General features: G+C 40.4%; 1 protein-coding gene across 2 annotated transcripts in view; it reads right to left on the bottom strand.

Moving 5' to 3' along the window:
* BRSK2 (BR serine/threonine kinase 2) overlaps positions 1–27,175 on the bottom strand; it is a 486,050-nt gene that overhangs the window by 202,854 nt on the left and 256,021 nt on the right. For both annotated transcript variants that reach the window (XM_081938190.1, XM_081938191.1), the window contains exon 2: positions 25,319–25,413. In XM_081938190.1, coding sequence (XP_081794316.1) covers positions 25,319–25,413 — 95 coding nt within the window. The remainder of the gene's footprint in view (positions 1–25,318; positions 25,414–27,175) is intronic.

The raw sequence follows: 27,175 nt of genomic DNA on the forward strand, positions 1-27,175 counted from the left end.
CACACAGGGAGGGGCTCCTCCTGGTGCCGTCTGCTAGGCAATGCCAGCGGGCGACACCTAGGAGTAGATCCTTCTCTGTGATGGGCCCAACCCTCTGGAATGACCTCCCCCCAGACATTCGAACCACCACCGACCTCCGCTCCTTCCGGCAAAAGTTAAAGACTCACCTATTTCAATCAGCTGGCCTGGCACTGTCTTAGTTTTACCTCCCGGGATTTATTTATTTTAATTGGGTTTTAAGGGTTTTATAGGCTTTTAACGTATTATATTTATTATTCGATTACAGTCTCATAACCTCCTTCACCAGTATTAATTTAATTGTTTATGTATGTATTTTATAATGTATTTTAGTGACTGTACACCGCCCCGAGTCCTCTCCGGGAGAGGGGGCGGTCTATAAGTGTGAATAATAAATAAAGCAAAAAGAGAAACTGAGAAATATTTTAACAGCAAGACCTATGCTGCTTGTCCTTAAACATCTTTTAAAATATTGGCAAGATAAAAAGAAATAGAAATAATTCTATATTAGTTTGTTTAGTTTTTCTGTGCTCTCTCTCTCTCTCTCTCTCTCTCTCTCTCTCTCTCTCTCCCTCTCTTTCTCTCCCCCCACCCACCCATCCACCCACATACCTATGTACACACACCGGGGGAGAGGATAAGTTAGTATTCAAGACAGCAGTTAAGTTAAAAAAGAGGCAGAGAAAATACAGAGGTATTTTTGAAGGTAATTATTTTGGGTATGGATGAAGAGAGCTAAAGAAGGAATTTCCAGCAGAGTCAATGAAAGCGAGTTAAAAATAAAAATGATGAAGTGATTTGAGATCAAACTGAAGTGAAAGAGTGCTGGAACGAGTATTTTGACAATGATAATTCTATAGTTTAGTTCTGGTAAACTGTAGAATTGGAACTAATGCTTATAATGCTAGCATCCAAGAGAAAAAATGATAAAAAGAAAGTGATAAAAATTGACAATGTTGATAAAGAAATGATAAAAGTGAAAATAAGGAGCTGGGAAAATATTAACATGTGGGTTTGGTTTGCTTGCAGGGTGTGTAACTTTGTGTGAAGACTCTACGTATGCCTGACAATCGAATTTGGAGTCGACCATAAATATCATTGTGATACTGCTACTCAAAAGAAAGCCAAGCAATAACAAAGGCTGTTAAATATCCCTAAGAAGTTGATTGGCAGAATTCTAATTGAAAAGTTACAGGAGGGCTGATGAGCAAATTTGTGAAGTGCTAAGCAGGATGTATGCAGACTAGATTCTTCCTTTTCATCACTGAGAATTGTATGAGCATGAGAAAGTTTATTATTTATTTTTGATTTACAGAAAGTATATGATAGGCTTGATCATCAAAATGTTCTGCGTGAATATGTTGCTGAATGTGATAAAGGATGTTTGTGTGAGAATAAATGGAATACTTAATGAATAGTTCAGGATTGGGCAAACACTAAGAGAAGGATGCACAATGTCCCTTGGCTGTTTAATATATTTAAGGATAAATATATATGGAATGCTTCTGAGGATGCTAGAAGTGTGCGGATTACAGACATAGATATAAATATAAATCGACGTTTGTATACTGATGATGGGCTATTGGCTGAGAGCCTGAATGGTTTTCAGTGAAGGTTAGATTATATGATGAAATGAGAAAGACAGATTTGAACTTCAAAATAAGTAAGACCAAAGCAGTTATATTTGATAGGCAAAACTGAATGCACAAGTTCATTTCAAATGGTAACAATTAGAGCATGTAGATAAATGTATGCACTTTGATAGAATGTTTACTAAAAATGAGAATAGGATTGGGTGAGGTCAAATAATTTTGTACTCTATATTTCCTTGTATAAGCCCAGGGTTTCTATATGTTTATTTAAGTCCATAAATCTCCTTCTCTACATCTCTTGGGATTTTCGGCTAGCACGACTGCATGATCAAACTGGCTTTGATCAACCTAATCTAGAACAGGTAGGTGTTCTTGGTCTCAGCACATCTGGATGGATCAATGACTTACTATAATCCACTAGCTTTTGTTTAATAAAAACCATCATTTGGACTCTCTCCAGCTTGCTTGTTTTCTTGTGGTTTTTACCCTAACCACTTGGATCATTCATTCATTCATTCATTCATTCATTCATTCATTCATTCATTCATTCATTCAATTAAATATGCCATCCATTTCACTGTCCAAACACCAGAAACTGGAACTGAAAAGGCGAGAGAAGTTTTCTGCTACTGAGATGACCCAGGAATATCTGGCTGGCCATTGCTATGTAGGCTTAGCAAGCAATTTTCACATTAATAGCCATAGCAATCCTGCTTGAAACTGGTTGGGTGAGCTGAAAATCCTTGCTCAGCCACCACTTCTGCTTTGGAAGAATACAAAGCACATTATATGTGACATGTAGCCCAAGCCAAAAACCTCATTGCATCATTATCAAAGAAGACAAATTATAATAATAGCGAAAACATGGTATTAAGGGACTTGGCCAATGAAGGAAAAGTTCGTGGAATAGAGAGTGCTCTAAAGACAGATAACAAATGGCTGAGATGGGAAGCAACCAAATTAACAAGGAAAATCTCATGGATAGGAAAAGAAAGGCACATTTATTATTCTGTGTGATTGCAAGCTGGGTGATGACAGGGAAAGCCCGGGGTGGCACATTGAGAATTCACACAGTAGCTTAGAACAAGTCACGGGCTACAATGATTTATGTTCTAATTCAGCCGTGGGTGCAAATTGCAGCTGCTGTAATACAGGGAAGTTGTGGAAATGAGATACCAGCTAGTGCAAAGAAAAGAGCAGATAAAAGCTCTTAGTACACGTTAGAATGGTTATTGCACTTTATGCTGCCATGGAAACAATTGCCTCCCCCTCCCCCACTTGTAGTAGTTGTTTGAAATATGAAGAGTATTTTATGAATATCAATATTCTCCCCCTAAATTTTTTAAGTAAATATTTGTTTTAAGTATAAGTATTTCCTCCTTGTTTGCTAGAAAGATAAACCATGGCTGCAAAAGCAGAAGAATGGAAGGCACACAACTGTTTTAGAAACCTTCTGATTCAGTCAGTACAGCATTCACATTCTGCCTCAATAAGAATTATAATTTTCCACACTCTTACTTGGAAATTATTTTGTGAAAGAGAAATCCTATTCCATTAATCGATAAATTTTCTTCTAAATTCTTTGACTGTCTTTTATCTTTAAAGATAAAAGTTCCCCTCACACATATGTGCTAGTCGTTCCCAACTCTAGGGGCGGTGCTCGTCTCTGTTTCAAAGCCAAAGAGCCAGTGCTGTCCGGAGACGTCTCTGTGGTCACGTGGCCAGCATGACTAAACACCGAGGTGCACAGAGCGCTGTTACCTTCCCACCAAAGGTGATTCCTATTTTTCTACTTGCATTTTTTTAACATGCTTTCTAACTGCTAGGTTGGCAGAAGCTTGGACAAGTAACGGGAACTCACTCCGCTACACAGTGCTAGGGATTTGAACTGCCAAATTGCCAACCTTTCTGATCGACAAGTCCAGCTTCTTAGCTACTGAGCCACCGCATCCCTGACTGAGCCACCGTGTCCCATCTTTATAAAACTACATTTATGTTAAGTACACATAGAACACTTTATGGGTATTTACGTAACTCCCCCCCCCCAAAAAAAAACCCAAAAGCACCCTCTTCAAGCCCTCCTCTTTAAAACAGGAGATAATAAACTATAAATATGTACTTACTAATTTAAATATATAGGTGTGAATGTAGAAATAATTACTGTAATTTAATATAACTGTTAAGTATTTCATCAAAAGAGAATGACTGAGGGTTAACTTACTTTCTTGAGCTCCAGGCAGCCCTGGACCTACAAATGGTCATTTACTGAGTGTTCTAAGTTAGATACTCCCTCCCAAAGCTGCATATGATGTGACACAATTTCAAAGCTGTGATGGCCACAAACAGATACCCCGCCCCTATTCACAAGATTTCATTTTGGGCAGTCATGGGATTCACTTACCTTTCCTACTGGTTCACAAATGTGAGCATGTGTGAAAGGTCACACATTACATCGGGGCGGGGGGTGAAACCTCCCGCAGTCCCAACTACCAATTCGCCCGAACCAGAGAGAACTGGCTGAATAACCACCTCTGATTTTGGGTACTTGGCAAGTTCACCTTTACATCTGTTTGAAATGTCCTGTGCCCAAGTGACCATACTTTTTAATGCTTTATTTGCCAGTTTTGGGCATTTACTTCTACTTTCTGGCAAAAACTGGCATTGGGTAAAATGGATTTGCTTAATGACCATGGTGGTTTAAAAAAAAAGTCGTAAAATTGGGTCCAGTCACATGACCCACTCAATGACTGCAACAACTTATAACTGTAATTCTGGACTCAATTAAGGTCATAACTCAAGTATTACCTCTATCTACCATCTAGATCTTGATTAGTGATGGGGCATGCCTACTGCTGTTTCTTCTTCGAGTTATTTAAAGTGAATTAAACTGAACAACATTTTTCAAAACGAGAATGCTTTTAGACAGAAGCCTGTTTACTGAATCATAGAGCAGGTGACAACCATATTAGTTATTTGGAAGTGATTCATGTTTGAAATACAGGCCTGCTCACAGAAAATCAGCTTGATGAGAGACACTGTTCCAACATAGATACGTGTATGTGTCTAGAAATTGGTTTTTAAGTCAAGGAACACAACACAGCTCTATCTGTAAGTATTTATTCATTTGATTTATATGGCCACTGACTTTATCAAGTGGCTGTCAGCAACTTTCAATTTGTAAAAACATGAAAACAAGAAATTAAAAGTAGACTATTATTCAATAAACATTCATAGTTGGGGGGGGGGGAAGCAAAGTAAGAGATTTAGCAATAAGAACAGAACCACCTCAAAATCCATGTCCAGAGAAAGCAGATTAAATTCTTCTAGTTTAATTAATACAGAGGTCTTAAAACTAACCAAGATTCAACTTAAGGATTCACCTTGGGCAGGGAGGCTGTTATCAGCATAAGTCACCCAATTGCTGAATATCTACACATTTCCTTAAGTCTATTAACCCTCTTTTGGCTATAGGGATTCCTCTAAAAGGCAATGGAAAACTGATTAACTGAGAACTCTTATGAATTGCCAGGATTCCAGTTTAATTTCTAGTGGATTGATATGATGGCATAGATTGCGGTAATTCTGCCAGCCTCATTTGATGTACAATTACCAAAAAAATTAGTCTAAGTCTCATAAAGTTTCCTTTTTCTTAAGGAAAATATTCACAACTACCATATTTTTCGCCCTATAAGACGCACTTTTTTACTCCAAAAAAGAGGGTAAAAATCTGAGTGCGTCTTGTAAGCCGAATGTAGCCACCTGGGTCATCTAAAAATGGGGCAGGCAAAGCGGGCGTTGCAGAGAGCGTGATGGCTGGAAAGGAGAGAGGTTTCGCTTTCAGAGCTCCCGCTCGGCTGGGCTCCCGGGAAGGCTTAGGCGGGGGCGGGGGCAGCGGCTCCTCACATTGCTGGGGAGTGAAGTTGTTATGCCCATTGTCTCCCCTGAGCTGCCCCCCCAATCTCTGAGGCACCTTTCGCTTGCAGGAGGAGGAGGGTGAGCTCCGAGTATACCAAAGCCTCTGAGTAACTGGGAAAGAAAGCCGCGCTTGGAACCTGCCGAAAACTGCCGCCCGAAAAGCACGCCTTTCTTTCCCAGTTACTCAGAGGCTTTGGTTTAAGGAGGCGCTGCTTTAAGGCTCCTGAGAATCCGGAGAGATTGGGCGGGGGGAGGAAGGGAAGAGGAACGATCTCCTTTTTACAAAAGCTTTTCTCAGAACGCTGGATTGGGAAGTTAAAAACCTAGAAAGGGATACGATCAAGCTTGATTCAAAGGCTTTGCTTCCTGAGAATCCGGAGAGATTGTGGTGGGGGGAGGAAGGGAAGAGGAACGATCTCCTTTTTACAAAAGCTTTTCTCAGAACGCTAGATTGGGAAGTTAAAAACCTAGAAAGGGATACGATCAAGCTTGATTCAAAGGCTTTGCTTCCTGAGAATCCGGAGAGATTGGGGGGGGGGGGAAGAGGAACGATCTCCTTTTTACAAAAGCTTTTCTCAGAACGCTGGATTGGGAAGTTAAAAACCTAGAAAGGGATACGATCAAGCTTGATTCAAAGGCTTTGCTTCCTGAGAATCCGGAGAGATTGTGGTGGGGGGAGGAAGGGAAGAGGAACAATCTCCTTTTTACAAAAGCTTTTCTCAGAACGCTAGATTGGGAAGTTAAAAACCTAGAAAGGGATACGATCAAGCTTGATTCAAAGGCTTTGCTTCCTGAGAATCCGGAGAGATGGGGGGGGGGGGGAGGAAGGGAAGAGGAACGATCTCCTTTTTACAATCTCCTTTCCAGCAGCATTCACTCAAACCAGATGCATATGAGGGGGTTAGAGACCACCAGATGAAATATTGGGTTAGAGAGCACCAGATGAGATATGAGGGGGTATGAGACCACTAGATTCACTGTTTACTGACTTTACTAACTGTTAATGAGAGTAAAGATAGTTCTTAATATGTTACGTGGTTTTTTACTACAGTATTTGGTTCAGAATCTTTTTTTTCTAGATTTTCCTCCTTTAAAATTGGGGGCGTCCTATATTCCGGAGCGTCTTATAGGGCGAAAAATACGGTATATTTCCATCTCAAATTCCATCTCTATTTCTGCAAGCCTTACTACTGTTTATGTAATAGGACCAGTGACATGCAGTCAGGGGAGGCAGGGGAGGCGGAGCCTCACCGCTCTCATCATGAAAATAAAAAAGAATTACTCCAGGAAGCCGTGAAAGTGGCTGGGAGAGGCGTGCGGCTTGCTTTAGCCTCCCTGGACATCTCAGCAGCAGCCCCAAGTGTGCTGATCTCGCCATTTTTTACATCGGGCGAGCCCAGGATCCTTGCAAGGGGAATGAGACGTGTGCAGGAGGCTCCTCAGCTCCAGCCTCAATCAGCGCAGCCGCGGTCCCCTTCATCTTGCCTCAGGAAGGAGGGGAATGGGACCACGTGTGCAGGGGAAGGGGATCGCGGCTCTGCTAATCTGAGGCTGTGCGCTGAGGAGCCGCCTGCACACGTGGTCCCATTCCCCTTGCAAGGATCCCGGGCTCGCCCGATGCAAAAAATGCCTAGGTACCGTGTTTCCCCGAAAATACAACCTGTCCCGCGCTCACTGACCTAGCGTTATCCCAAAAGCGCCAAGTTACAGGAGCCGGGGGTGGGGGGAGCACTCACGTTGCTTGCCGCCTTCGGTATACCGCTAGGTTGGGGAGTGGCGTTCTGTCCGGCCAGAGGGGAGAGTTGCCGGGCGGCTGCTCTCTTGTGAACTGGCTCCCGAAGAGCCGGGCACAGCCTCAGGGGCGAAGCAGCCATGAGGTAACCATGCTCACAAGCAGCCGCCCGGCAAATGCCCTCTCCAGCCGGGAAAAGCGCCATTCACTGACCTCAGCAGCCGCCCGGCAAATGCCCTCTCCAGCCGGGAAAAGCTCCATTCACTGACCTCAGCAGCCGCCCGGCAAATGCCCTCTCCAGCCGGGAAAAGCGCCATTCACTGACCTCAGCAGCCGCCCGGCAAATGCCCTCTCCAGCCGGGAAAAGCGCCATTCACTGACCTAGGGGGTACCAAGCCCTTGCGCAGCTCTCCCAGGCCATCGCCGCTGGCTGCTGCTACCCGCCGCCGCCCGCCGCCGCCCCGCTCCGCTCCGCGCATAACTTCCAAACTCCAAAACTTCCAGCATCGGCTGCTCTAGGAGTGCTCTCTATGGTGGGCCGGCTGCCGGACAGAGAGTTTTCCGGACAGAGTCTTCCAGCAGCCGGCCCACCATAGAGAGCACTCCTAGAGCGGCCGATGCTGGAAGTTTTGGAGTTTGGAAGTTATGCGCGGAGCGGAGCGGGGCGGCGGCGGGTGGCGGGCAGCAGCAGCCAGCGGCGATGGCCTGGGAGAGCTGCGCAAGGGCTTGGTACCCCCTAGGTCAGTGAATGGCGCTTTTCCCAGCTGGAGAGGGAATTTGCTGGGCGGCTGCTGAGGTCAGTGAATGGCGCTTTTCCCGGCTGGAGAGGGCATTTGCCGGGCGGCTGCTGAGGTCAGTGAATGGCGCTTTTCCAGGCTGGAGAGGGCATTTGCCGGGCGGCTGCTGAGGTCAGTGAATGGCGCTTTTCCCGGCTGGAGAGGGCATTTGCCGGGCGGCTGCTCGTGAGCATGGTTACCTCATGGCTGCTTCGCCCCCGAGGCTGTGCCCGGCTCTTCGGGAGCCAGTTCACAAGAGAGCAGCCGCCCGGCAACTCTCCCCTCTGGCCGGACAAAATGCCACTCCCCAACCTAGCGGTATACCGAAGGCGGCAAGCAACGTGAGCGCTCCCCCCACCCCCGGCTCCTGTAACTTGGCGCTTTTGGGATAACGCTAGGTCAGTGAGCGCGGGACAGGTTGTATTTTCGGGGAAACACGGTACCTAGGCATTTTTTGCATCGGGCGAGCCCGGGATCCTTGCAAGGGGAATGGGACCACGTGTGCAGGCGGCTCCTCAGCGCACAGCCTCAGATTAGCAGAGCCGCGATCCCCTTCCCCTGCACACGTGGTCCCATTCCCCTCCTTCCTGAGGCAAGATGAAGGGGACCGCGGCTGCGCTGATTGAGGCTGGAGCTGAAGAAACTTCTCCGTTTGGGCTGCGCCCGTGCGATCGGAGCAACCACGTGGTTTGATGACGCAACCACGTGGTTTGATGACGTCACCAGCCTCACCAGTCATAAACCTCACCGCACGTCACTGAATAGGACTGAATAACCATGTGCCTAGAGGCACTGAAACACACACATAAAGAACTGAATTTTCCTATATTTACCATGAGAAAAGCATATTGCGAATCTGGCAACTCCAGATTCTAAGCAGATGATAAATAGCTGGGACTTTCAAAACTGAGTGGCCTAATGTGAGCAGGGAAACAAATGTTTTCAAGATCGAAGTCTTACCCGAACAAACTTTACTGAGTCAACTACAAAAAAGCAGCCATGGTATAAGAAAAAGTCTATCATGCTTGAAAACACTTCTACAAAGCATGATAGATTCTGCATTTAAACAAAGTGCATTTCAACATTTTTAGTAGTATTTTCTTCTTTATGATTATTTCACAGATTTGAGGGTGAAATTATAACACCAGAGTGAGTTTACAGCAGTTTCGCCTGGAACATTTTCAGAAATCCTGTTAAATTGTGCTTAAAAGTGCCATAAAATCACTTTTCACACAATCTTGCTCATTGCCCAGAAGGAGAACAAAGAAGAATGCAAGTCTTTTCCAGTATATTGTTCCTTCCTTAACATGACTCTTCAATATTGTGAGCAGTTGCTTTTGCATTATTAGCAGAAATCAAAATATAAATTGTGATTCAGCATATCTCTCAACACAATATTTTATACCTACTGCAACTGGGTAGAGACTGATAGGACAAGGCTAGGAACTGACATTAATGAAGTTTTCCTACATCAGATACAGCTCTCCATCTGTTATACAATATCAAGCTTTATCCACATCACAATTTTCTAGCAGACCGAATTCTGGGCATGTTTACACAGATGTATGTATGTATGTAGCATGCACGTACCTTCAATCATTGTTTTCCTCTGTTAACTGCCTGAACAAGCTCCTGCAGTTTTCTTAGCTAGATTTCGGAAGTGGTTTGCCCCTGCCTCGTTCTTAGGATATAGAGAATAATTGGCCAAGGTCACCTAGCTGGCTCCATGCGAAAGCCAGGACTAGAACTTATGGTCCTGTTTCTAGTTCAGCACCTTAACCACCACACCAAAGTAGCTTACTCACCAAAAACTCACCAACAGAATCTCCCAGATGACAATGGTTGCTCCCCCTCCCTATCCCTGAGACTGTGACTGGTTCCAGACCCAACCCTTTTGTGTGCAGATCTCAGAAAGAACACATTCTCCTCCCTTACCCTGCCAGGTTTGGTAATGCAGTCCAGGTCTGCCCTATTATCCATAATTAAATCATGGATGAGCACAATTTTATTAAAGATCTATCTGGCTTTTATAGCAGCTGGATTTCCAGGTCTCCAGGAATTGGATCCACCTCATCCTAATATCAATCCAATTTTGTTTTTCCTCAGATCTGCTGATCAAGCACCATGATTCTTTTTTTTTTATGATCAGAAAACTGATTTGGTGTAATTAATTTTAAAGAATGAAATTAATATACATGTAAGTGTAATTCAAGGGACTGTTAGTGAGGAATATTTCTGTAAATTCCTCATTTTCCCCTTAATATTTGCTTCACACAGACAAATACACACATCCATCCTTCTCACAAACAGGGGGAGGGGAGAGAAATAAAGCAATGTTCAGAAATCAGACTGATCATGCTACTTCCGGTACTATCTGAAAACCTTATTTAACAGTAATACAATGCACCGTACCAAGATGCCTATCTTACAATCTAGGTTAATGTACTATTCTACAAATCTGATTCCAAAATTTCCCTTTTTACTGCACTATTTCTCTTGTGGTATTCTTACCTCTTTCTTGAAAATTAAGAAGACACTGAAGACAATGACTGCGTTGCCACACTGCATTGCATTGAAAGGATTTCAGCAACTAATTTTTGTGCCCTTATCCAGACTACAATGAAGTCAACGGAGAAACTCTTTTCCTAAATTGGCTTTTGAAATAGTGCTCACAAAATAATAAAATACAAGAATAATATCACATTTAAATTATTTTCTTATTAATATTTGCTCAGGTTTCTTCATGGCTTTGTCTATTCTTTAAATAATGCTTGAAAGTGTATTGAAGAAACAGCATAGATATTCTGCTTTAGGATCTAGATGACCCAAATACATAGTTCTCTAATTGGTGCAGGGTGAAAAAAAAAGTTGTCTCTTCAGATTCCCCCCCCCCTTTTCTTCTCTCCTGATTCCTACATTGCTGCATTGCAGGATTATTATTTCAGATCATTATGCTGCATTATCCTGCATAATATGTTTTGCAAAAATCAAATTGATTCTAATACTCTCAGGACCCCTTAACTCTTGCTGTTGGGGTTTATTTGTGTTTTCTTCAGATGCAAGGCTGCATTAAATACAAGCCTTTGTTCAGAAAATAAATCAAGGAAGAACTGGAACAAGACAAATAAACGCTATCTGTCTGTCTACCGATCCACCCACCCACCCACCCAACTATCTATCTATCATCTATCTATCTATCTATCTATCTATCTATCTATCTATCATCTATCTATCTATCTATCTATCATCTATCTATCACCACTAGATGGTGAATTTATAGCTATTATTGCAAATAGATTGGGTCAGAATAAGCCACACATTAATGAAATAAGCCTTGCACCACTAGTAGAAGTACAATTCCAAATCTATATTGGCCCAGCATGATAGATTTTGGTCTCCAACCTTCTATGACTAGCAATGGCACAACATTATCTCTCATAGTCTGGAGATCAGATAATCACTTCTTAGAGTCATGGAAAAAATTGTTTGAAGGCAGGGGGAGAAGAATTACCAGGGTTGGTCAGACTGTCTTAAAGCATGAAAATTAAATCTCATTGAGATGTATCAACATTGGATGAACTAGAGCATGAGCTGGAACAAGTCAAATGGGATATAGTTGGACTAGGTGAAATAAGATGTAAAGATGAAGGACCGCTTGACATCCAATATTGCCACCTGTTGTATTAATAGAAAATAAGTGAAGATAAAAGTAATGGAAAAATTCTAAAGGAAAGCATAATTGAATTCAATGAACTTTCAGATCAGTAGCATACTTGTAAAATTGATTCAACACTACCTCTTTCAACTGATATAGGTATATGCACCAACAAACAATCATAAAATGAAGAAATCAAAGAATTACAGGTAGATCAACTGAATATGCATCAATTCCGCCAGAAGAATCATTAGTTCAAAATCATTATGAATACAAGGATAGAAAAAAAACAATCATGACCCTATCATCAGAAATTTAAGTTTTAGCAACATAAAAATACGCATAATGGCTAATATTTAAAAGATTAAAAATATATTTCTATGTTGAATTTTTATTTCAAGAAAAAACATAACTCAAAGTGATTTTGGAAAAGGCCAGATGTAAATCTTATCCTTGTATTCAATCATTTAGATTTTGCCCAATAATAGATTCATTTTTATGGATTGACCAAGTCCGTGCTGACAGTGCTCATCACATTAAAAATCAGCATCAAAGATGAGAGGGGGAAATTGCTGTAAAATACAGCAGCTTGCTGTTTCTCAACTAAACTATCAAAAATATGTGTTTTGCCTGAAATTATCAAATAGTTCTTCAATCTCAACAAATTAAACAATGAGAACTTAACTGAAGCTACGTGTTCTATAACTAAAACTTTGTAATCAACAGTCAATGAAACTGGTGGTACCAAGAAACACAGTAAAAAAAACAAAATATCAAAAGACAAGAAACAAAGGATGCGGAAATAATGACAATAGAAACATCCCTAGGCAACCAACAATAGTGTAGGATACCAAACTAAGAAAGACTATTTGAAAGTGATAGAAAGTACAGTTGTCAGGGCTTCTGCAACAACATAGTAGACAAAGCATGACTGCTTTTTGTGGAGCTGATGAATATGGCCGGTATAGGAATCAGTGAAGGGATCAATTCCTCAGAATTCATCTTTGTATTCAGAAGAAGACAAGGATCACCCATGTTTGGTTCCTTACAAATTCTCCATGTGAAGATATCAGAAAATAGCATTCCCCAGCAGCTTTGAGAGGTCTTGGGCCAGGGAATATTCATCTTGTCTAAGCCACATTCAGCACCTTTCAAAAAGACACTGGGCCTGTCTATTTCCTCTCTTAATTACTTCAGAAAGCTGCTTATTATTGATTTCTTTGGAGTTAAGAAACTCCTGAAAGACAAACTGAATCACACCAGATTTTCCTTCCACTCTGGATGAAAGAAATTCTAAGTAAGTTTAAGGGTTAACAAGAGAAGCTTTAATTTGGGGGAAATGGCAAAAGGAGGTCTAGAATGTTGATTTTGGAAAGTTGAGGCACTAGATGGACTTGAAAGAATATTTCCTGTGGGGTGTTTAAAAATTTATAAAATAGTATATGAAGTCTTTGAAATTAATTGTAAGAAATCCTTCTGTGGGAAAATTTTGTTGATTGGAAAATAAACAGATGATAAGAGGAGACTGTAAGACTGGCTACAGGGAACCAGAAAGAACAAAGGATTATTCCTAAAGAAGAACAGGGCCCATTATTACAATGGAACAGTACTATTTGATTACTGAAGTAATTAAGGCTGTTTGGAACCAATTTACTAAGAAGTTACTTACAAGATTGTTTGGTACTACAGCAGAGGATATAGAAGAAAAGATTTTATTAGATAAAAAAGGGACTTAGGCTGATTTGAATGCGGATTGGGAGTTTCAAAAGAAACCTGGAAACAACGAAGGATCGGCCGGTGGTGCCTCTGCCAGCGAAAAGGGAACTTGGAGGGGCTCTGTTTTTGACTGCGACGGCCTCCTGCAACCCTCTGCAAGGAGAAATGGAGCTCGGGAGGGGGGGCGCACAATTGAATAGAAATGATTATTCAAGATGAAGAAATCAGACAGACCAATCACAACAAATCAGCAAGTACTTTTAAAATGCTTTAAATGTTTAGAAAATCAGTTGGAACTGAAGAAACGCCTTGGATGAGAAGCTAAACGTTTTCAAAGAAAAAAACCAAGGAACTTCAATTACCTTTTGGGAAAAAAAGCACCTTTGAAACAAGCATGATCTGGATGATTGTGAATCTCAATTGATATACAATACAATACAATATATGGGAGTTGTTTATGTGGAATTTTTAAAAACCTAGTATTCCTTCAGTCACTATGTTACTACAGGATTTCCTATTCTAGTCAGCACCAGCTACCAGGAGAAATTGCTATAAATCCCACATTATTTAGAAGTTCAGGGAGACTGAAGCAAGTAGACACTGCTTTTATGAGGTAGCGTCAATGCTATGGAACGGTCTCCTCATAGTTCTCCTCCGCTTTGATTATTTTTTCTGATTCTGCCAAAAAACGGAATTCCTCTGGAATGTTTTCCCTGACATTATGCAGGACAACACCCTTAATTCTTGATTGCTAATGGGGGGTTTTGTTCACTATTATGTGTTGGGTTCCTATATAGCTTCAAGTGGGACACTAGATGTTTTAAATTATTTTTATAGGTAACTCTCAGCTTATGTCCATTTGCTTAACAACTATTTCACATTATTATGATGCTGAAAAAAATGACATGCCCAGTTCCTGCACTTATGATCATTAACCCACAATCACATGATCAAAATTTGGATGCTTGGCAACAGGCATGTATTTACAATGGTTGCAGCATCCTGGGGTCATGTGATCGCTATTTGTGACCTTTACCAGAGAGTTTCTGACAAGTAAAGCCAATGGGGGAGGGCAGCTGGGTGTCGCAGGGCAGTGGTGTGTACATGCGTGTGCAGCGCACATGGCTATCTAGGATGCCCGGTCCCGTTTGCAGCATACCGGCTGCGCCAGAGTCCGGAACCCACCACTGAATTAATTGTATATATCATCTGATTCCCAGTGACACTGGGAGGTTTACAAATGATTTAAAATGTGAAAAACACAACAACAGCAACAACAAGAAAGTAGAGATAGTAAGATAACAAAACAGATGGAAACAAAAAAAAGCAGCCTAAGTTAAAACAAGCCTCCATTCTTCCCCATCAAAGGCCTGAATGAAGAGGCAGGTTTTCAGGCCACTTAAAAACACCAGCATGGTTGGGGGTTGTTGAGATCTTGGAGATAATCTCTTTCAGGAGGATTGGTGCTTTTCCAAGTCTTGATAGTTGACACTGCTTATTTGAAGGAACCTGGGACATGCCAACCCTGAGTCCCCTCAAGTACCCAGGCCCTGTATGTTATATGGCTTTCTAGGTTTAAAAAAACAGCACTCTTCAATCCTACCGAGAAGCAAACTGGCAACCAGTGCAGCTTGTAAAGCAGAGATTTTACATGGGCATACTGAGGTTTGCCCATCATTGCCTGCACTGTTACATTCTGAACAACTTGCAAGTTTCTAGGTGGTTCAAGGGCGGCCCAGGTTTATATTTAAAAACAATAATTGAGATTTTAAAAACTATCAGAATTACATAAGGATTTTAATACAAACAAATTAAGTAGGCAAAGCTGCTTTCTGTTCTGTTTTTTAAAAAAGGGAATTCCGCTCCAAATTTTTATAGACTATGCTATCTTAGTTTCATGCTGGGAGACAGGATAATTTTCTTCCTACTCCTCCTTTTTAAAATGTATGTTAGAATGTATATGTCTACATTTTTGCTAAATATGGGCGTCAAGGTGCCCAACAGTGCTAACGCTAAAAGATATCATAATTGCATTAAAATTAAAAGACTTAGCATGCACAAACTATTATTTCTTCCCTTGGGACGCGCCCGGAGACTGCAGCTAGTCCAGAACGCGGCCGCGCGGGTTATCATGGGGAGGTCTCGATTCTCCCACGTAACACCGCTCCTGCGCGAGCTGCACTGGCTACCTGTGGTTTTTCGGGTGCGTTTCAAGGTCCTGATTACTATCTTTAAAGCGCTCCATGGCTCAGGACCTAGCTACTTGCGGGATCGCATCCTCCCACATACATCCCTGCGGCCAATCCACTCTCACAGGGAGGGCCTTCTCCAGGTGCCGTCCACTAGGCAATGCCAGCGGGCGGCGCCAAGGAGTAGAGCCTTCTCTGTGATGGGCCCAACCCTCTGGAATGACCTCCCCCCCGACATTAGAACCACCTTGGACTTCCGCTCCTTCCGACAAAAATTGAAGACTCACCTGTTCCGATTAGCTGGCCTGGCATAATTAATTAATTAATTATAAATGTTACAACTATGAACTCCTGGTAGTATACTCTCATCTGGTTATTTTAAGGGTAATGTTTTAATTTCTAATTGTTTTTAGGGCTTTTAGACCCATATTTATTCTTCTGTACAGTACTCTTAATTTTAACCTCCTCCACATATATACGTATATTTATAGTTATATTTATATTTGTATTTTATCTGTTATTTGTTGTTGTTGTGTGGACTGTACACCGCCCCGAGTCCCTTTTTGGGAGAGGGGGCGGTTTAGAAATGCGAAGAATAAATAAATAAATAAATAAATTTCTAATTAATCCTTATTTTCCTTTTTTTAATTGAAATCATGGAAGTATAGTTAGCTATTTCTCTGTCAATCTATTAAGGCCCAATCTTGGTTTATGATAAAACTGCAAACCATAAAACTGAAAGTGATGTCACTACAAATATACACCATATTTTTCACACTATAAGATGCACCAGACCAGAAGACGGACATTAGCTTTAGAGGAGGAAAACAAGAAAAACAAAACTGCCTCTGCCTCCCAGCATCCAGCCGGTATTCATCTGGCTAGCATCCTTGCACCAAACAGCAAACAGCCTATCAGCTTCAGCACGTTATCGCAGCCCCAGCATGTGGCTCGTCAGGGCTCCACTTTGTTGTGTCCACCACTGGTTAACTGAGCTGAGCTGTTGCCGCCGGGGGAAATGCTGGAGCCTTCACTGCCAAGCAGCTGATTTGTGGTTGGATTGGCCTCCCAGAATACCACCGACCAGCTGTTTTAGATGGCGGTCATTGCCGCCGCCTATCATCGCCTATCTCCACCACCGCCATTCGCCACAAAATCGGTGGCGAACAACAGTGGCAGCAAACGGAGGCAGCATATATCTGTGTAGGGGAGTGAAAATGCTTTAACTTCTATTTTTGACAGAAGGTCATGCTATCCAACTCCTCCACAAAGTAATTTTTAACTATAATTTGATTGAAACAAGCTAAAGTAATTTCAAATAGGAGGTTCTGAACTTGCTTTACTTAGTGCAGATACCAATTTAGGGGTTTAAGTATAATATTAAAACTAGTCTTAGTCCAAATGGCAGTGATATATTTTATTTTCTGTACAGAACTCTGGTGGCCCCCTAGTTCCCTGGTTTAGACAAAACAAGACACTATGATTAATCAGAGACTTCTGTTTGATTGATTGCTTAGTGTTAAGGAAAAGTGTTCAAATGCTCTGTATGTAGACAAAAGGCCTGGTTATATTTTAGCTTAGTAAATCAAGATGTAATCATCTAAAGGTGCAATTGAAGTTTGGGGATCTCCATTTCTCATTAGAGTGACTGCTGTCCCTTCATTTTCATATTAGATGACTCACCTCCCCCTGTTAAACAGAAAAATCAATTTTTATGTAAGCAAGTTCTCTACAGAAGAACTTCAGCGCAACTCATTAGCGAAGTAGTCTTGTTTATTGTATACGTACAAAGTATTCTCCTTATGCATTTTCTCCAACAACACTATAAAAGTCAACCTATCTGTTTATAGATGCTCTTATGTTTTTCACGCCCACTTATTGAAAAGATTCCACTCAGTCATGAGAAATACACCAACATCTTTAAGAATTATGATGCTCCTATTTTCTGTACCCTCCAGTGCTTTGGCAGATATGCCAGGAAGCATTCTTCATGTATCATAGAGGGTAGTTCGCAGAAGCAAAGTATCATTTAATCAAACTGACTTTGAGCAGTTGAAATCAGCCACTTGATGTTACTGTAATGAAGTTTTATTTTCTAATGTTAACAGACTCCAGATGCAAAGATATTCCCTCTGGAAACTATGTTAAAATGAATGGAATAAATAAAAACTCACCCACCCCTGACTCCTAAACATTTTTTTTTTTGTTTAGAAGCGGGATTTTATGTTTTAGAAAATGCATACAGCCTGGGAGCAAAATCATCAGTATGTATATAAATATTATGGCTTATGGCTTCTTATGGCTTCCATAGCAATCCATCTGACGTAACTTATGGGTAAGAACAATGAGAACTTAAAAGTATAGGTCTGATGTAGATACGCTATGTGTGTACTTATTTTTTAAAAATACTCTCAATTCAAATTAATATACTGTGTGAATTTAAACTGTGACTTGGGTTTTTTTAAAAATAAAAACCACTCTTCACCGATAGAATTAAAAAAAACCAAGAAGGTAATTTTGGTGTTAAATGGAGTTCAACTCCTGGTGAGTGCAACTACGCTTTCTTGCCTGTGTTATGCAAGTGAATTGACATTATTAACCTTCTTTCATTTTCTTTAATTCATATAATATAATATAGTAAGTTTTAAGAAGATTAGACAACTATGGACATTATGTTGCCCAATTTTTCTGAATTTGGCTCAATTAATAGGGGTTAACCGTTATTCAACCTGGAGCTTCTGTCACACATTTCACTTTCTGTATGGTCTAGAGCAGGGGTGTCAAACTAGCGGCCCATGGGTCAGATGCGTCACGCAGAGGCCACGCCCACTTCAGCTCCACGAATGGGAAAAAACGTCATGAAACATCATGTGATGATAATGTGACACCCTGAGTTTGACACACGTGGTCTAGAGGAGGAAATCTCTAATTCATTTACCAAATATGGCTAATTAAAAGATATCTGAGTAAAATTACTCCATGAACACAAATGTTGAAACTCTTCACATATGAAAAAAATCCCACCTAGTTATTTTTCTTTCCACAAAGAAATAGAGCCTTCTATGTTTTTTCCATAGCTGATTGGGGAATTCTGGAGGTGTACACATCTTAAAGTTCACAAGGTTGAGAAACATTGCATGAAATTATCTCACACACAATTTTATTTTCTCAGTGGTAACTTATGACTTTCCAAACCCATAAACTTGCAATATGTGATATTCTAATGTCACTGCCTGAATTTCACTGTGTGCATCTAAGCAAGTATTATAAGTCTGGTCTTTAGATCACACTTAATCTTAAAGTTCACTCAACTGAACCAGTTCATCCATCAGGTTGATTTACAGTGAAATGTTCTAAGCTTGTTGATAGATTTATCCTTTTAAAAGGTACAGCACATATTCATATTTTTTATTTAATTACCCCTCCACAAAATATTTTTCAATGCCAGAAGTGGAGAGTGGATGGAACTGCTATTTTCACAAGACACATGGTTATTCAAATATTCCAAAAAAATAATAATCAGCAAACTTCTAAAATCACTTGACTTCCATTTAAAAATGCCAATAGTTTCTATAGTTTTGTAATAATCACCTGCTTTCAAACACAATCTTCCTATTTCCAAAAAGAAATAAAAGGCAAGGCTTAAAATTGGTGTGAAGACAGAGGTAACAAAAATAGTTGCTTTTAAGTATAAATATGCTCATGTCTCAGAGGAAATGCAGAAATGAACAGTAAAACATGGAGGTTAAATATATAGTTACAACATCATTTGATTAGTTATTGGGATTTTTTTTCTTGCAATGCTATTTGAGTCTCCTTGGCAATTTGACATATTTAGAATCATGGTTACACAAATAACCCAAAATGCTGCATGTAGTGTAATCACTGCTCAAAGTAACTCTATTTCTTCCCCTGGACAAATCTCTTAAATAAAAAAGAATTTCTGGATACCAATGGACTTAACATGCATATTAATGTACATATGATTCACTACCACAGAAACAATGATGAAAATAATTAATTTTTTGTTTTTTAAAAAAGATCATATAGATGAGAATGATTCTATCAAAATACCCTTGACTACGAAATGGAATCTCTCCAATTCAGAGGCATTTTGTCTTGGAAAATGAAATCATGCAGGCAAAAATTGAAGGCTTTTAAGTCCTTCCAGTAGGCTTCCAAACATAATCTAGCTGATCATTATTGACAACAGAGCATTAATGTCAATCAAAGCTCTTCTTCTGAGAAAATAAAATGAATAGTTGTCATGGAACAAGTCCCCATAGAAATCTTCCATTCAGAAACTAGTTAACCATCCTCACAAACAGAGAAAGAAGTACCACGTTCTTTTAACTAAACAGGAAGCGTGGCTTTTATATTTTCACATGTAAAAGTATGGAAGTAGAAAAAGTAGACACATTGGCCGTTTAGTGCAATCACTTCCAATAACTCTCAGCTGTCTAATATAACATGGTATAATATATCCACACATCAATTTCCTCATGAAAGGCTCAAAAATAATTTTCTTATAAAAAATATTTGAGACCAAATGATGAAAAAGCTGAATCACTACATTTCAAGTCAAATAAGTACAAGTAGTCCTTGACTTATCGCCACAATTGAGCCCAACATTTCTGTTACTAAGTGAAACATTTAAGTGAATTTCACGACCTTACTTGTCATAGTTGTTAAGTGAACCACTGCAATTGTTAATTGAATCAGTTTTCCCTACTGACTTTGCTTGTCAGAAGGTCTCCAAAGGTGATCACATGATCCCAGACGCTGCAATCATCATAAATATGAGTCAGTTGCCAAGCGCCTGAATTTTGATCACATGACCATGGGGATGCTGCAATGGTTGTAAGTGTGAAACAGTCACAAGTCACTTTTTTCAGTGTCATCGTAACTTTGAATAGTCACTAAATGAACTGTTGTAAGTCGAGGACTACCTATATAGTAAGCAAATCCCCAATGGGCAAAAATAGGTATTTTGGACAACATATCTCAGGGAATTAATATAAATTGCAAAAAATGCCATTCTCTTTTGCATGGTATTTCTACACATAATTGAGTTGACTGTTTTCACAACCCTTAATATCAGAGAAACAATTCCAATGAACATGAGATCACTATTTTTATTTCTGGCTCATGTTTGACCAGAGATTGGTCACCAGCTGCATTCTGGTAATACAGGTTGTAAGCTCTTTGAATACAAGTTTAAGAATCATCTCAAGAAAATGTAAAATTCACCTGAATGTAGAAAGTCCAAGTAGACACTCAGAAATGAATCCATATGTCTACCCTTAGTAATATGCCCATAATCCAGTTCCTTTGGTAAATTTCTGTAGACTCAGATGACACATTTTTTGCAGTTCCATTTTCTAACATGTTTTCCTGTATATTATTTATATAGCAGCAGCTCTGTTAATTTAGTCCAGCTGCTTCAATTCTGAATTATTCTCTCCAGAAACATTGATACTACTGTGTTATGATTAGAAAACACTTTACCAAATGACTCCCTATTCTGCGTAGCTCAAATGAAAAGCAATTCTAGCGAAAAAGGCCAGCTTCCAGAATATTTAAAAAACAATTGCAAAAAGAAAGGAAGAGAATGGTGGAACAGAAGACTAAAATAGAATGGATCACACTTCACTTGGAGGATTTCCCTTGTACCAACGACATGCAATCCTTTGCAGTAAATGTAATAAAACTAGAAACAGCACTCAAAGTATATTTAAGACCTGAAAAAGAACTCACTATGACTTTCCTGGCTATTTTTTGTCACTGCTGTCAACTTTCTTTGGGGCATGTTCAATTTGATGAAACCTTACTGTGCCTTAAATGTATTTAGTCTACCTGTTGTAGCCTTGAAATGACAGTCAATAATTTGAAGCTGCTATTTGGTGGCCCCAGATTTCCTATTCATGCTAATTACAGCTTCATAAGGAGAAATTATGTAACTTTTGGATCAATACAGGGCAGAAAGATTTAAATTCTCCTTCCCGTTCACCAAAAATTGAATAATGATTATTTGCCCCAATACTAGATGAGCTGGTATATTGAAGACATATTTTATTGAAAGTATGCTTAGACCAAGTCTGTCCCATTAAATAAAATAAGCTTGGAATGCCATGGACCATATTAATCTACAGGTATCGAAAAGTCAATTTTGAATACTTCTCCTTATTAAAACCAAAACCAAAATATCTTGGTGGGTTATGACCGGTACGCCCTGGTAGGGGAGTACCAGTGCCTGCCAGGAGTACCAGCTACCGTTCTGGCCCACCTGCCCACCCATGCTCCTTACCGGTATTTGAGGTTTTCGGGACTTCCGCACAGTGCATGGGGCATCCGGCGCCTGCACAACGCTCCGCCAAGCAACTGGAGCGTCACGGAGGCATTGTAGAGCATCACAGGTGGTATGTATGCATGTGCGCAGTGCACGCTGTGTGCGTTCATGTGGTGGATGCCGAGCCCCATTGCACCGTACCGGTTGCACCGGGATCTGGAACCCACCACTACCCAAGTTGAACAATAGGGAGTAGCCCCAACAAGAAATAAAACTGCAATGTTTAATTTGTTAATCTACTGAATGAACATCAAAATTTATCTAATACGTGACAGATTTTTAAACAGACACTGTAGTATTTATAGAAATGACAAATGGCAAACAAGCTTTGACAGAGACACATTCTTTCACATAAAAAAAGATACAAATGTTCTTCCATTAGTTGTTTTCTCATGCACATAGTTGCATCCACATGTAGAGCATGATTTTAATGATGAACAAATGCTCTTATATCTACCCTCCCTCCTTCTATGGGAATTATGAAGCAGTCAACATGTCAACAACAAAATGCTTCTTTTGATCACCTCTCACACTGATGCTAGAATGCATACTGTAGCGAACTATTACTGAAGGAAGAAGTTAGTGTTCTCTGAATTAATCACATATTTTTAAAGACATCTAGCTGCTTATGTATATTTATTACCTATAAATGGGATATAATATTCTACCATTTTATTGACATGAGCTAAAACATCACTGTTTAAAATAAGGCCATGAAAAATAAAATTTACACTGGCAAGTGAGACCATATAAATGTCAAAATTCTTAAAGTTAAATCTACCATCCACATCATTTTAACTTGGTTTTACTACAAACAAACAAACATAGTGAGGTTTTAAGTTCTATCCCCAAGCCTAAGGTACAAGAGGATGAGAGAAATGTCTTGTGATGCTAATAGAATGCATCTACTTCAGGCCTGTCAAACTGGCGGCCTATCTAGTCCACATAGGCCACGCCCACCCCAGCTCCACAAAGACAAAAAAAACCTCATGATACAGTTTGACAAGCGGGTTTGACACCCGTGCACTAGGTTGACACTGAAGCCCACTCAGATATCCTACATTTTAAGATGGGTAATGCTTTGGATTCAGTTGTGAAGAACAAAATAATTAAACACACATAAACAATACACGGCATTTGAGGCTTCTAGTAGTCTGCCTGAAAAGAAATAACACCAACCTTGCACACAGGACTCAATAGATATCTGGCCTAATGCCTGAGGTTTTTCAAGGTCAGGCCAACATTAGATTAGATTCATGCCAGGGGGATGCTGTTCCACAGTGTAGGCATTGTGACAAAGTAGGCATGCCTCCTGGTTCCTGATAGAGGTCATTGTTTCAGAAAAAGGATTCAGAGCATGCCTAACTTGATCTGATGGGACAAGCAGAATCAAATAGAGAGAGACCTACAAATAATCTGGGCCTGTGCCATGTAGGCTTTACAGTGATAGCTAGTATCTTGAATTGCACCTGAAAGTCTACTGAAGCTGCATTCTGAACTAGCTGCAACTTTTTAACCCTTTTGAAGGATCATCTTATGCAATCACTGCAATGGTCCAACTGAGTTGTGACAAGATGTGAGTGATCATGACCAGAGTCTTTCAATCTAATAGCAGGCATATAATGAAAGTTTGCAAATGACATTCTGGCCATGACAAACATTTAAACCCATACTGTGAGTCCAAGATGACATTAATTGCTTATCAATTGTGAGTCAAGGATGGAATATCTCTAGATCCAAGAGGCTCTCAAGCCACAGCTACCTGTTCTTGACAAGGTCAAAGTAAAGTCTGTTTTTCCCCATCTGGATTCCACAGACTCCAGACAGTGGGGAAAAATATTGAGTTGCGTGGAGAGAGATATACAACTAGCATCATCAGCAAATAATGATACTTAATCCCATATCAATGGAGAACCTTATGCAGAAGTTTTATGTATATAAGAGACCCACCCAAAAACTGTGCCTCACACTCCTTAAGTCAGTATACCATGTTCCAGAAGGGCCAGGATGGGCATACCACCCACATACCAAGCCTGCTGAAGGTCATTAATAGGTATGATTCAGGGCATTGAGTAATCAAATGTGAAATATGAAAATATGACTGAAATGAGATCCAAATAACCCACTCCTTCCAGGGTTCTCTGGCACTGTAAGATCACCACCTTTTCAACAACCTTCTCTGAGTAGGGAAGGCTGAAAACTAGATGGAAGTTCTCCAGTTTCATTGGCTTCCTAAGAAGAGCAGATCACTGCTTTATTTGAAGTTGGTGGAACTTTCCTCTTTTTCCAGAAGCATTCACTCTTGCAAGGATCCAATCACCTGTCATCTCCTGGGAAGCCTTGAGCAACCAGGAGGGACATAGATCTAAAGCAGAAGATCAGAGCTTAAAACCCAAGGATCATGTCCATTTCATTAGGACTGACAGGATTAATCTTTCCTTGTTAACTAAGCATAACTTAATTCTATGGAACTGCACAGAAGAGATCCAGTTCAAAGCAAATGCAAGTGACTTATTCCAACAAATGTTTAGGACAATTCTCCCTGGGGGCCTATAAAACCTGACTTGATTCCTCTTTACTTAGAAGAGACTGGGTCACCGTAAGCAGGCCTGGCTTTTGAAAATTTATAATAAAACAAGAACTGAAAAATAATACTTTTTTGCTGCTCTTATCATCACAATGTAATCCTTAAGGATGTTTGACCTCTATAATTGGTTGGATTCACTCTTTGTTTTCCTCTAATAGTGCTCTTGGATCTCATATACCATTTCGTTTCCCAGAATTCCTCTGAAAACCAAGAGGCCTCCACACAGATGCAATTTGATCCAAAGCCATAGTCACCTTCTCATTCCAAGAAGAGTCTAAGGCCTTAGTTGAACCATACAACAGCATGGGACAACTCTCTGCTTGAAATTCAAAAGGGTCTACAAGGCACCGACGGCAGGTTAGACAACCAAGTCTGCCACCCCCCCCTCGTGATGGGTGAGGGCTGAAATCTAAAGTTGACAAGGGGTGATCTAACCAGGTCTTCCCAAGGTGAAAGTCTCTGGCTAATCAAAAATTTAATTTCAGATCTCTAAAGCAAGGGAAAGGAATCTGCTCCTGCAATAAAGGATAACTTTATAACTAATATTTTCACAGTCAATTATTGTGGGATGGTTATTTTTTGGTCTTAATCAAACCAGAGAAAGACAGTATCTTTTTACATTTCAGTTTGCTATCTCCTCTCTGCAGAAGGCATTATTATGCAATGCACAGTGTTAACACTGACAAGAATGTTTGTTAAATTTAATTAAAGTTATTAATTTTGCAAAGAACAAAAATCACTGAGCCGACTGCGTCTCTTTTTTTTCCAGATCTCCCTTTGGAAAATTACCTTCATTAGCACCGATTCACTGAGCTTCTCCCTGTTGACAATTTTTATAGCGACCTTTTGACATGTTACACAATGGACTCCCAACTTCACAAGTCCTGCGGAAGAGAAAAAGAAAGAACATTGGTTAGAGGCATATTCACTGCTATGGCTGTTGACAACTGCATCTTATTCGAATCTCTTGGGTACACACACACACACACACTTTTATTGGCCCTTCTTCCTCACACAATAATGGATACATTTGGCCTGCAGAAACAAAAGTATAAGTGTGACATTTAACTTTTCCTACAGTTTATGCAATTCAGTTTTCCCTAATCTACTAGATAAATCAGAATATTGGAGTGTCTAAACTGCAGTATTTGGATCTACATATATTTTATTAATGTATGATAAAAGCTTGCAATAGGTAACAATATTGAAATATCTAACAAAATGTCTAGTGCGTAATAAAGGTAAGCTTGTGCATCATTATTTGAAAGCAGGTCATACTGAATTCAATCTGGCAGGACATTTTATTAAAGAACTAAAGCTTAATTATGTAGAGAGGATCAACTCCTCCTTTATCTTGGTTTTCAAGAGCTCCAATTATCAACAAAATTGCATAATTATTTCCATCATCCATAATTTGCAAGAAAGCCACTGTCTTAGCATATTGTATTTATCTTTTTAGGCCTACAGATGTCTTTCAAAAGAACAACCTAGCTAATTCAGAGCACCTGTAGATGCAGAGGAGTTATTTAGAGACACAAAACACCAGTCTACATTGCCATTTCTCCCTCCCCCCACCACCGAAATATTCCATTGAATCAGTGTTCTCCTAAAACATAAGATAAACATTCAAATGAATTACTCTTCTGGATTATTGCAATGGGATTTACATAGCTATCCTTGAAATGCATCCATAAGCTTCAAATGGTACAAAATACAGCAGCATGAGCAATCTTTGGGACCTGTTGAATGACCCATGTTCACGAGCTGCGCTTGCTAACAGTTTACTTCTGTGTGCAGTTCAAGGTGTTGGTTACAACCTTTAAAGCCCTCTATGACATAGGTCTAGATTACTCGATGAACGATCTCATCACGTTAGGACAAGCCAACCCTATACATGCTGGTAGAGGAAGCCTGCTGAAGATCCCATCTTCAGCAGGCTTATGAATCCAATAAAACAAACAAACCATCGGTCAAGGAACTCCAACTGATGGGATCCAGGAAAAGAACATTTTGTTGTGGCCTGCCAGTGGCCAGCAAAGCTGGCAGCAGATTCGGACAGTGAGGAGGTTGGGGAGGAATATGGGTCAGTCCTGGAGTCTGAGGGAAGGCTCTGATGAGGGCTCTGTGTTGGAGGCAGAGAGGGGGTCAGTTATCAGCTGCCTTCAGAGGCAGACATCAGTGAGGCAGATGAACAGCTGGAGCTTGTTTCCAGTGTGCACATGCACAGAGTTGCCAGATGAAGGGAACAGCTAAAGAATAGGGGTTGGCTTGGGAGTAAGGCCATAGGTCAGGGGTGTCCAAACTTGAGAACTTTAAGACTTGTGGACTTCAACTCTCAGAATTCCCCAGCCAGCCATGCTGGCTGGGGAATTCTGGGAATTGAAGTCCACAAGTCTTAAAGTTCTCAAGTTTGGACACCCCTGCCATAGGTGGACGATGAATGGCCCCTCCCAGAGGAAATAAAAGAGGAGCGAAAGGGGAATGGAGTTTGCAGGAAACAATTAGTTTGCTTAATTAGTTTGTGACTCTCCGAGACTCCTTGCCAGGTTTTGCAGATATCGGCCTGTCAGCTGTCCAAGCCAGGCCTGTGACTATAAATCCTCCCTTGAAAGACTTTGCTGGATGTGAATGAGCAGAATTCACAGT

Source organism: Natrix helvetica (assembly GCF_964273705.1).
Source record: "Natrix helvetica genome assembly, chromosome: 1".
NCBI classification, from domain to species: Eukaryota; Metazoa; Chordata; class Lepidosauria; order Squamata; family Natricidae; genus Natrix; species Natrix helvetica.